Here is a 13,074-nt window from a genome sequence, read left to right on the forward strand (position 1 = left end):
TCATAGGATCGTCTCCTTATGCACCGTCTCAAATAACATAAGGACGCTTGCTAAGCGTGTCTAAGTACATAAAGACGCTTTCATAGTGACACTCGAAAGCATGTCTACCCACGTAGAGACGTTTTAATAGACACGCCAAGTTTGCGTCTCAATATATTTTAGAGATGCTTTATTCATGTTTACATTATACATGAGTCCATACTTATTACGTATGTATAGGGTGCTCATTCTTATACAAATTATGTATATATATATGTACATAAAGTATTTTATTTGTACATACAATATTTTACTTGTACATACAATATTTTGGATATAGCGTCTCAAAATAGATATGTGTTGCCAAAATTATTTTTACTTGGAAATTCAAATAAAAACTGACTTTTTCTCTTCATATTTAGGTTCACGTACAAGCCAAGGACCATTATTTCAACTAGCACGAGCAAACTAGAATAAATTCATTAATATCAAAAGAAAATCAAAACTGGACAGAATATCCATATTAATAATTCACAGATACATTGGGAAAGATCATGGACGGGAAAAAAACATAAAAATCCTATATTGCAATTATCTCTCAAAAATGATAGTAAATATCTCTCCATAGATTTATGAGGCAGAAACAAATGCTTTGCCCGTCCATCTTCGTTCATTTCAGTCCTACTTTGTTCCAGATTTAACCTGAAAAGCAGGTCACAGCCATAGTGAGAAACTCCGTGGAATCAGTAGAGGGCCAGATGACAAGTTTAGTTGATTAAATAAATAAATGGATGTACGACTAATCCTGCATGAGAAATATCTTCTATTCTGGGCTACAAACTGCATCCTTTTGTGAGCATGATCAAATGTCTAGAAACTGATGTTGCCTAACTTACGTGTATTGGCAATATCTTCATAATGACAAGATGTATTTAAAGATATCCTCTGTACACGTGTTGCCAGGTTAGCAAGTCCATACTCAATTGCTGCAACTGTTAATGAACAAACATAATCAATAATATTACTTGAAGTAAACAATACGACCACACTGATTCCAAATGCAAATCCACAATAGCATGTACCTGTTTAGTAGATTCATGAGGTATGCCTGGTAATATATTATCGCAGGAGGACCTTGTAAACCATCTGAGCTCTACATTTTCTCCTTGCTGTTCTGAAAAATTGATCTTTCGTAGTTATCGAGGTATACTTGACATAATATCTTTCCTACAGGAATGCAAAATCAGTCAGCCTTTCTATAATGCAAAGGTGTGACTCATAATTCAGTAATGTAATTTGATTGAACTCAGGTTTTCTTGTCTTAACATATGGGCTGAAATAAATGAATTAGCACGTTGTGGTTATGAATCTGCAGAAATAGGAACACTTAAATTTGGTTATGTTATGCATTACATGTCACATGCCCAAATTGATCAATACATTCAACATATTATTGCTATTAGCAAATAATCATTTGATCTGTCTAGAGCAACAATAGATTGATATGCTATGAGCAAACAAGTTCAGGTTCCTGCAAATAAGTTTAGGCTGTGGAAGTGAACTACAACGCAGTCACTAATGTAGGCTAAGCAAATAAGTTACTACAAACATTATGCGCAGATTTTCTAGTCTTCCTATCGACCCTACTTTCACGTGGCTGTGTGCTCTACAGAATAGAATAGAGAAGTATGGTTTGGAAAAGAGTACTAGCACCTAAATTGATCAGAGGCGACGCATGGATACGGCCAATTAAAAATATACTAGCACCTTAATTAATCTGATCGATACAGCCGTGTGATGGAAATAGTCTTAGCACTTGAAATTCCACATTATTCCAGGCCATATTTCCCCAATCCCTGCAAAAGATACATAAATAGAAAAGATGTGCAGCAGATGCTGAACAAAGAACGAGATTTTCTCATCGCCAATCTCACAACCACAATCCCATCATTTTTTTTTTGTTGCAGAAGTTGCCGATGTTTTACACGAGATGGATCCACGAGACCCCCTGCACCATGTACCCCACCCAGGGCGCAAGCACACACCCACCGAAGCAACGCCTACCTCTTCGCTGTCGATAATCGTCGATGGCACCGGCGGCGCCGCCTTCACTGGCTTACCCTAGTGGTACAAAATGTAAACGAGATGGATTTGAGGGAGCACGAACCTGGGCGGAGGCACGCAGCCGCAGATCCGATCTTGATAAGCAGCAGATCCGATCTTGATAAGCAGCGGATCCAAACTTTTATTCACGGTGGCGGCTGGAGAGATGCATGCGAGGGTTCCCTGTTGGTCTAATGAAACGATGGAGGCGAGGGGAAATATATTACAGATTTTTCTCAAAACATAAGCGGGAGTTTTTTGAGCTCTTAATAAGCGGTAAAACAACCAAAGTTAGCGCCAGGAAAAAATAACCAGAAATTCTAATCTTAAGCGGCAAAACAACCAAAGTTATCGATTCGGGATTACTATTTTTCTTAAGCGGTAAAACTAACAAAGTTAGCGCCAAAATAAAAAAAAATATTTCATTTCTAAGTGAAAAATAACTTTTCAATATAATTATAAAAAAATTATTGCATTCTTACAAATGAGACAATGAAGTCGAATTAAGCAGCACGACCTCCGACCCCGATGTCACTAAGCTCCTCCTCGTCATTGTCATCATAAATTCATCCACAAAAGAAAACAAGACAAAATTTTGAGAAAATAATTGAAAATTTTCTGGTGTAGTATTATGCCTCTGTTGTTTCTTGTTATATGACATTTTCCTTTTGTATAAGTTCCATATTTTCCCCTAAAAAGAAGTATAAGTATCATATTTATCTGTATTATTTTTCGGAAGTTCACTTTGGTTTCTGATTTCGGAGATACATATCTGGACAAAGTTCAAAACCTATTGAGGATCGCGTGAAACATAATTTTAGTCAACAGTTTGAATTTAGATTCTATTTAATTATCGTCCAAAGTGTATTTAGCACAGGCCCTTTCATCTCTCCACAAGCCTATTTTTCCTCCAGCCACTCCGTATTTCCTACACATTTATCAATCTCGTAGTGATCTTTTAGCAGCGCAAAATTAACTTTTCAACCATCGCTAGGTAAATTGTAGGGACGCATTCCAAAACGTCCCAAAATTCGTCTCTAATACCCACAAATTTGCAAATTCATTTATTTGGTTAGTCAATAAATAGAAATCTTGAGACGTTATGTGGAGCGTCTAAAGGAACGTCCCTACGATGAGCCGGCTCCTTATTCTAGAGACGAAAACAAATGCGTCTTATATTCAGCGTCTTTAGGTGATGATTTTCTTGTAGTGACACCACCCTATGAAAGTTGAGAGCAGGAATGTTACTATCAAAGAAAATTAACAATACATATACATGGGGAAGGAAGCCCAAATATGCAACGGTCAGCCACGGATTTGTGTGGCCGCCGTTGGCGACAACTTGCTAGGACGCGCCTGAAGGCAAAAAAGCTCAAGACGGCTGGATGTGCATTGACGCCGTACAGAGAGGCCATCTCAATCATGCCCTTGATGAACTCCTGCACGCCGAGGCCGGTGTCCTGGAGCTAGAGGATGGGTGCAGCACGGCCTGCTACGGGCCTTGGAGGGTGACCTCGCAGTTGGGCAGAGCTCGGCATGGAGACGCCCGAGGTTGGACTCCAACACAATGGTGCTTTGGTACAACTATACATCGGACACGGTGGAAGACAAATCTCGTGGAGTCAGGAAACGATATGCTGGAATTCTTCACTGCCTGAGCAAATCGGTAGGAGACGAAGACGTTGGGGATTCCACGGACTGGAGAGTGGAGTCTTATATAATAGCCAAAAGGAAGTCTGAGTGGTATACGTAGTGGAGGAGCTGAAAAGACCCATAAATGGAAGATGCGGAGATGAAATGTTGTGGAGACGAAGGGTGCACGCTTGGTATGTAAAACATTAAGAATAACTGAAGAAGGTGGAATTTTCAGAGAAATAGATAAATTGAATGGAAATAGCTGATGTGTAAAGTTGATGTGGCATGCTTGCATGTTGAGAAAAATCATGTAGTAGGGGTCTCCTATTAAGAGATAAAAGATTATCTCTATCCTAAAAGAATATCGGATATTTATTTTAATTCAGATCTATCTAGCTAGACGGATGGGGTAGCTAATACTGAAAAACGGCAAGAGAACGGCACACAAACTGAGTGATGTAGTATTAGTAATATGTCTGCAACAAGTTACGTGTTGCTACCTCGTGTAAGAGGGCACATACTCCCGTTTCATTCTCTTCTACACATCACCAAAACTCATTCTCGTGTAAGAGTACTTGCTTTACCGATTGAGAATGAACATACAACACAATTTTGTTCAGTATACATACATACATATAGCACGACCTGGCCACACAACGCCCAAGAACATGCCAAGATTTGTTCAGTATACATAAATACGTGACGAAAAATGATGTTCAGGTTATCAACGGTATTTTCATCGCAACTTGATCATCAATGTAACAAATAAACCTAGAAAGAATCTCATAGCTCCAGTTATATTTATCAAACTCCTTGGATTTCAACAGAAACAGCACGCCAGCACACATGTGTTCATGCTGCAATGCTCCCTAGTTCTGATCTCCGAACCTCTTCCGATGCAGTACAAGGACAGCAATGGCTTCCTTCTATGGTGGTGCAAAATTGCACTGGCGAATGAATGAGTCGCCATAATCCACATACTTTGTCCAAAGGTGCCTGAATTGGTTCATACCAATATCCAGCCAAGGCTTCATGTTACCATTGAAATGCACAACAGCAGCATTTCTGATCTCCTCCATGCTGATGCTTGGATTATACCCGAGCCCAAGAACATGCCAAGATTTGTCCAGAGGCTTTGTGGTCGAGTAGAATGTGATTAAACCGGGGGGCAATGTTCCTAACTTCCATAATAAGCGGTTCTCATTCTGAAGAAACATAGCCAGCAAGGAAATCAATACATATACGTGGATCAGATATGCGCAATTCAATATAAAAATTAAGTCACGGTGAACTATGGTGTCTTGAACAAAAAAAGACTACAGTTTCAAGGGGAATACAAACATTTATGTTCCTGTACTAGCCTATAGCCTCAGAGGACATAGAAATGCTAACTTCAGTCAATTATCTTACTTTCCTGGTGAGATAAGAAGATATAACAATTAACCTTAACTCTTTAACCAGCCATACCTATATATACAATAACAAGATGGAAGTGACAGCTCAACTATATTCAATTATAATTTACTATATAAAGTAATCTGAGCTATCGTCATCTATCATGAACAAAGTTTCTCTTGTATAATTTTTTAGGCCAATTGTTGAAACATTCATTGTTACCAATGCAAATTCTTAAAATTCCAGCAATGAAAGAAACAAAATATCAAGGTTCTGCTAGGAAACATACCTGATTCTGCCAGTAATGGTACTGCTCAGTAGATTTTTCCCTCCTCCAAGAATTAAGATCAAAGAAGTTCATGCCATAAGCCCATCCACATGCATTAGGGTTGAACTTCTCTTTGATAAGGGGGTGCGAGAAGTTCATATACTGCCAATATCGATGAAATGATCCGAAGCATGTTTCTACTGCTCCATTCACCTTTCCATCCATGTCAATCTTCCACAATCCTGTAAGATCCCTCTGTACCACAACATCATCGTCCAAGAAAAGAATCTTCTGCAGCTTTGGATACATCTCAGGTAAGTAGAACCGCAAGTGGTTGAGCATCGAGAGGTACTTGGGATTTCTGAACTTCATATTGCTAGCATCTTTAGTGGCATTCTCAAGCTTATTCTCAAAATAGAACTTTTGGAGGTTCGCCGACTCAAGTTGCCGTAGCACAGGAACATATGAAGAGTTAAGAAATTTGTAATCTTCATATGCTTTGACCTCATAGTGTGCCCCTTGTAAGTCCATTAGGCGGATTATCACTCTACGGATGGATGGCATAACTTTAGCCACTTTGATAAATATTAGAACCACAGAATCTAGAACAATTTATTCAAGGCGCAAACCACTAAAGACAGACACTGGAACAGCTCGAAAGAAGACCTACACATACTGGCAAGTGGCAACCACATTGCATGTCTATGAAGTCAGTCCTATGCTTCTGGGGTGAGGGGTGGGCATAAAAAACCAAAACCGAACACCGAACCCGAATTAACCGGAACCGAAACCGAATACACCAAAACAGAAGTAACCGAGACTAATTTCGGTGCGTAAATGTGACAAACCGAATTTATCAATTTCAATCGGTTTTGAACCCTAATCGACCAAAACCGGGATACCAAAGTATTGCTATCAGGTCTCTTTATCTCTTTCTCAACGACTAAGCACTCTAGCAGCCCCATGCACGTGCGATGTATATACACACATCTTGCATTCCTTTTCTTTGCTACACATGCATTCATCTTGATTTTTGATAGGCGCTATGTTTTTTTTTTTGCTAAGCGCTGTGCACTTGACTATGGTTACTTCTACAAGCAGTGGTGTGTGCGTGCTCAACACGCACGCACGACTGGCTAGCTCCACGTATTGTAGGCTCCCGCCATTTTATTTTGTGTCAGTCTATGTCATATTGGTTAAAAACCGAACACCGGACCGAATTATTGGTTAACCGAAATACCAGTTAACAAGAAAACCGATATAATTTCGGTTATCATTTCTTATCACCCGAATTTTAGAAAAAACCGGAAAACCGAACCGAAATTTCGGTTAAAACCGAATGCCCAGGCATCAATGCCTCTATCATCTTCCAGGGTGACACTGAAGTTCAAGCCTACTACCAATGCCTAAATAATCTTCCAGGGTGAATCTGAAGTTGGAAGTCTATTATCAATGCCTAAACCAACCTTGGGTTCAGATACAAACTCTACTCCAGTTTTATGCTTATTTTTAGCCAGCTATTAAACAGTTTTACGTAGTCATTTTCACTTTGGTTCTGACACCTCTCCACCTCTACCGAATCTAACATTAAGCTTGTTGAACCAGCATATAAAAATGCAACTAGTTCCCCCTTTACAGATTGAAACCATAGCACCAGTCAATCCAACAAGTGGCAACATTTTACAGCAACCAGAGTGTGTTGATTATTGAAATGTTTTGTGCAAGACCGCCACAAGGAGGCTGAAATAGCTGCAGATTTCCCAGGGGCGTCAAGAAATTGTGGCAATGACGATAGTGTTTCTCCCAACAAATGAGTAGCTTTTAAGAGAGAAGCCAGCACAACCCAGATGACCTTCATCCTAATTTGCAACCGTTATGTCTTTTAGTCGCAAGGGTACACATTAAGAGTGAACTACAATATAGTTACTACTGTCTGTCTCTTTAATCAGACAGGGCAAGATTGGTACTACAAGAATCTGCCAATTTATGTTACTTGTATTACGCTAAGGAACTCCTTGCAGCTATACATGTCATCTGCCAAATCTCTGGGGAAATGAATAATGAGAATCTAAGCCAGTCTTGCGTAGTGTTGCTAGTAAATAACCATGCCAATTGCCAAATGCACTAGATAGCATCACATCAAGACAAACCAATCTCTTGTTTTTTCCAGGATCTCAATCAGCAAAAAAGTTGATTAAACGAACTAGTAAATGTCAGGATTTCATTTAGACATGGTGAATATTGGTGGTCACGGTTGGGTTGACACACAATCACTCACTACAGTCTTGGTATTTATGAAGTAGGATTAGAATGGTATGCGTAGATAGCGATACACATCTGCGAGCGAGATGGAGAAAGTGGATCGCGGACAAACCTGCATAGCCCCGAGGTTCATTCGGTCCGTGACAACGTGGAAGACGTGCTTGGAGGGGTCCTGCGAATTGGCGACGGCGGAGCGGACGACGACGGAGGCCGCGAGGACGTTGTCGGAGAAGATGGCGTAGTGGAATAGCGCTGGGTCCTCGAGCGCTGCCGGCGGCGGCTTCGGGTCGGCGAACTTGTCGGGCAGCGCGATCCGCTCGGCGGTGAGGCGCACGGCGAGGCAGTGGAGCGGCTTGGGTATGGATTTGGCGGCGATGAGGGAGGCGAAGGCGCCGCGCTTCTTGGCGCGCGCGAGCAGCTCGTTGCGCGCGAAGATGGCGTCCTTGAGGCGCTGGATTTTGAGCTGCGGGTCGAAGAGCGGCTTGGCGTCGGCGATGGCGGCGCGGGCGGCGCGGATCAGGTCCTTGGCCTGGAGGTCGAGCCGGCGGGCCCGGTCGGCCTGGGACGAGGCCGGGTCGGGCACGGACGCGGAGGCGAGGTCCCGGAGCGTGGCGGTGAGGTTGCGGTGGAGCGAGGAGAGGAGGCGGAGGTGCCGCGCGCGGTCGAGGTGGAGGCGGCGGGAGGCCGCGGCGAGCGCGGCGGCGGAGGCGGCCGCGTCCGAGGCCTGCTTCCGGATCTGCTCCGCGCGGAGGCGGTCCCCGTTCACGGCAGCGGACCCGCCGCCGCCGCCGCCTGCGGCAGGCGGTGCGGCGGCGACGAGGAGGAGGAGTACGAGGACGGTGACGGGGAGGGCGGCGCGCCTGGAGCTCCCGGCAGCGGCGTCCATGGGTTTAGTGCTCGCAAGCTTAGGAAGCTCGTCGCATTGGGGACAGCAGGGAAGAGAGCAGTGTGCTTGGGGAAGAGGAGAGATTAGTGTTTGGGTTTGGGTAGTGGCAGAGGATATATGGCAGTGGTCGTGTAAATAATAAACCAGAAAAAAGACTAATCGCGTCGCCGACAATTCCTTGTAAACCCACTCATCCACTGACATGTGGGGTTAGATCGTGGGCCCGCGCCGTCAGTTTAGGTTTGTTATAGCAATTGCGAGCTACTGGCATGATGATCAGGATTATCGCTCATGGTGGCGTACCAGATTGACGTGGACTGGCCATAAAATGCCGGGCCGACCTGATAATGGTTTTGGTCGAAATCACACGGGAACACGCGCTTTGGGGAGTGGGAGGCGGCCGGAATTCTGGTACAATTATAAATCGCTCAAGCGATCGAGCCGAACCTTGTGCTGTAACGCTAGATTGAACTGCATATACTACTAGATTTAGATCTGGAGCTTGTGGAGAACCAACCTGAGGTTGGGTGGTTAGGAGGCGTGGTTATACTTCGACCACTGGAGTTCAAACCCGGCGCTTGACATCCGTGATGTCTCATAAAGGCGGAATATTCTTTCGAGTGGGAGCGACGTTCCCATCGACAATGGGCGCCTGTGGTGACTTCGTCAATTTCAAGATCCAATCCGCCGACTCGGTCTTCCGGAGGTGCTCATAGGGGTAGGGTGTGCGTGTGTGCGTTCATAGGGGTGAGTGTATGCGCGTGTATGTGAGCGCCTGTGTTTGTACTGTGTTTCTCAAAAAAAAAAAAAAAAAAAATCTGGAGCTTGTGCCGATGTTCACTTTGTATAACGATGATAAATTTAACCACCAATATGATAAAATATTTCTTTGGTTTTACAAAACAATATTGTTAGGATACAACACACGAAATTACAAATGGAGCAACAAACACGTGCATATAACCAAGAAAATAGAGAAATATAATATAGTAACTAACAGTCAATGGTTCTAAGTAAGGAAGGAACAACAAAATAAACATATACAAAAGCTGCATATGGACCTTGTTAGCATTCCTGCGGACCCGTCATAGCCCTCGGGCATCAACCGGAATCCCAAGTCAGCCGCACATCCCCGGCCTTGTAAATGGCTTGTAAACCACTATATTAAGTATTTATAGAAATTGATAATATGTAAGCAACATCAAGCATGGCCCCGGCGTTTCGCACTCATGATCTTTTGTAATACACTTGATAATAATCTGAGAAAAACGCTACGGTTAGTATTTATACAATCGATGATAAAATGCTATTTTGAAATCCTCCTATTATTTTTGGCAAGATTGTTAATGTGACTATTAAGCAGTACCCCCGCAAAAAAAATACTATGAGGCAGTAGCATGGAATGATTTTGAATAAAAACAATCAAAATCAAGTAAACAAATCGGCAAGTAGATATAACAGAAACACGGAAAGAGAGTACACATACCAGTAACCACGTGGCAATTCGTAGTACTAACAAAATTCTAGTAGGACCACATGATATAGAACATCAGGTAGATGTTGGAATGAATCAACATGAAAGCAGGAGGAAAACATGAAACTATCTCCCAGATTAAGGATATGACCATATGAGGGAAGTGGCGTTTTGGCTTATAGGTGCATATGCACCTATTATAAAAAATAATTAAAAATCACCAACCCCCATATGAGCGACAAATCACCAATCCCATCTGCAACATAGCAAAATAGTGCAATGCTTCTATTACAGACCTTTCATTGTCATTGTACACGAAAAAACGGGGAGTTCGACACCAAAAGTGACAATATTTCTACAATACTTTCACCCTAAGAAAGGGTCACTAAGAACTTCCAATTTATCGTTTTTTTTTCTTGGGACACCTTTGATCAGTGAAAAGGAACCTTCTATTTTTTTTCCTTTGGTGCATGCTCGTAGCATCAGCCTGTTTGAGCTTCTATTTTTTCTACCATTGGAGTTTTCTAGAATACTTTCTACCATTGGTGTATTCACACTTATCTACATTAAGATTTGGTAAGAAGAATGTAAGGATAATTTTCATGTTAAAAAATCAGTAAGAACCTAAGTGATCACGCCGGGACATCAATAATTTATATGAAGTATAAGACACTATTTGTATAGCAAGGAATACTGGCTTCTACATAAATTCCTCATCAAGCATACAGAGTACAATTATGTGCAGCTCAACAAAAATTGTCAGTATAAAAACGTGCGCCAATCCATCTGTAAGCAATATGAGATTCAGGAGTTATAAGAGCAGTAATTAATCATATAATATATATACTGTGCAAATGCAAACGGAAATGCATATACTCCCTCCGTTCCTTTTTAATTGATTCGGATTTAGTACAAATTTGTACTAAATTCGAGTCAATTAAAAAAGAACGGAGGGAGTATATAGCAAAAGACCAGTCACTCTCTTTGTTCTGAAAGAAAATAAGCAATTATGGGAACCTGGACCGGCAATATGTGTAGAAGGGTCTGAGCAAAATATTAATCTTATTTATTTGGCTGTGAAGCGTGATATGAACTGCGCCACTAAGTGTTCATTAGCCCCCGTAATTTGGGATTTCCCCAGCTAAACAGTGGGATTAGAATCCCACGGTGCCACGTTGCACAGAACACACATGCCGGACAGCAATACTCTGCATTAAACACCAGTTCACTGGTACGCTCGCTTTTTCATTGACACCGAGATAAGGCGGAGGATAGGTTTATCCACTTTGGCGACGGCGGGGCAGAGGGATGCGCCGGCCCCGGCCAGCTCTTCAATCAGGAGACGGCGTGGCAACAGGATGCACCGGTGGCCGGCGAGCTCTTCCATTGCGACGGTGAGGGAGCGGGATTCGCCGGTAGTCAGACAGCTCAGCTCTTCTATTGAGACGGCGAGGCAGCATGATGCGCCGGCCAGCCATTCTATCAGGCGACGGTGAGGAATCGACGCAATCTCCGCCGACTCGAATTCAGCGAGGCAGTTGAGGCCTACTTCAACTCGGCCCTCCACTGTGTGCCAACCGCCGGCTCTGTACAGGAAGGGGCATTTGGAGTAGAGGCATACGAAGAAGAGAAAAAGCTGCAAGAAGGTATTGCACTGACTCAAGGAATTGCGTATTCCGTTGGTTAAATTTTTAGCTTTCAGTTCTATTGAGCAATATAAGTTCAGAGTTTCCCCCTTCTCCAAATAATTCAGAGCTCAGTACATACATGTATGTATCTGTTCTATAAAACTGCAGGTCAGGAAATATTTCGCTTTAAGAAAGCTTGATGGTAATACAGTTCTTAAAAATCAATCAACGGATTCTTAATAATAGCACAGTCACACAAGTCCAACAAGAAATAATGAACCAAAGTACTGCATAGTGCATACCCATGACAATCATGGTTGATAAAAATTCAGAACTCAAAGCACTAAGAGTTTCAAATACTATGGACCAAAGTCTCTCAGTCAAGAAGCTTTTTTGGATGCTGGGGATTTCGCTGAGGTCATGTAAATCCTGGTAGGAACAAGCTTCTTTGTAGGCAGCTTTCCATGCCCTTCTGGTGCTGCTGCTGCTGATTTGCTGGTTCTGTCCTCCATTTGCAGATGCTTCTTTGTAGGAATCTGTGGGAGAAGTTGAAGTTTTAAATATACCACTAAATTTAAGAGGAACACACCACAAAAGCAGATACAACTATCAGCAGCAAGAGGAAACATACATACATTGCTCATAGGCTATTAAGCACCAAAGTATAAATGAACTTTTTGGATTCAGTATGTTTGCACAACCTGAAAAAATAGCCACACGCTGACGCAAATAACCATGGCAACATTTTTAGATCATGCCCCGGCCTTGACGCGTAAGCGCCTAAGGCAGGAAAAACGCTAAGGCCCTGCCAGGTCGTTTTATTGCCTAAGGTTTCTATTTAATTCTTTGGAGAAATAATTTCCTCTCATTGAATCTTGTTATGATTTAATTTTCTCATATGATAATATATGAACTCATGTTGACCAAGGTCAACACTTCATAATCATCATTTGGGAAAATGGTTTAAATGAGGTGAGGTACCTCATGCAATTTAATCCTAACAAGGTAATGATTTAATGTCCTCAAATAATTCATTATGAGCTCAATTAGACCATAGTTACTACCTCATGTTGATTTACTTGAGACCAAGATTTAAATGAGAAGAATCCATCTCAATTAACAATGTATGGTCACATGTTGACCAAGGTCAACACTTCCCACTTATTATTTGAGAAACATAATTTAAATGAGGTTCTATACCTCATGCAATTGAAATCCTATTTGATTTAATATCCTCAAGTGAGCAAATATGAGACCAAGCAACAAGGGTCATCACATTACTTCATACTACTTGGGAAGATGATTTAAATAAGGTGCTATACCTCATAGATTTGAAATCCTAAATTTGGAAATAATTTAAATGGGCTAGTATTGACTACATAGCCAATTCTTGATTCTATCCCATGATCATATGAAGCAACCCTATCCTATTTTTACATAAACA

General features: G+C 42.0%; 1 protein-coding gene and 1 long non-coding RNA gene across 2 annotated transcripts; both read right to left on the minus strand.

The window, feature by feature from the left end:
- Positions 1 to 532: 532 nt before the first annotated feature.
- LOC124679529 lies at positions 533 to 2,245 on the minus strand. The gene is made up of 3 exons (XR_006995007.1): positions 1,062 to 2,245; positions 876 to 971; positions 533 to 681 (listed from the first exon to the last, which is right to left on the minus strand). It is a non-coding gene; the product is annotated as an uncharacterized LOC124679529 (long non-coding RNA).
- A 2,030-nt stretch (positions 2,246 to 4,275) lies between these two features.
- Positions 4,276 to 8,732, minus strand: LOC124673646 (galacturonosyltransferase 8-like). The gene is made up of 3 exons (XM_047209686.1): positions 7,754 to 8,732; positions 5,402 to 5,925; positions 4,276 to 4,922 (listed from the first exon to the last, which is right to left on the minus strand). The coding sequence occupies exons 1-3, from the start codon at positions 8,730 to 8,732 to the stop codon at positions 4,644 to 4,646; spliced, it is 1,782 nt and encodes a 593-aa protein (XP_047065642.1). The 3' UTR covers positions 4,276 to 4,643.
- Positions 8,733 to 13,074: the final 4,342 nt, after the last annotated feature.

Source organism: Lolium rigidum, chromosome 7, assembly GCF_022539505.1.
Source record: "Lolium rigidum isolate FL_2022 chromosome 7, APGP_CSIRO_Lrig_0.1, whole genome shotgun sequence".
In the NCBI taxonomy this organism is placed as follows: domain Eukaryota; kingdom Viridiplantae; phylum Streptophyta; class Magnoliopsida; order Poales; family Poaceae; genus Lolium; species Lolium rigidum.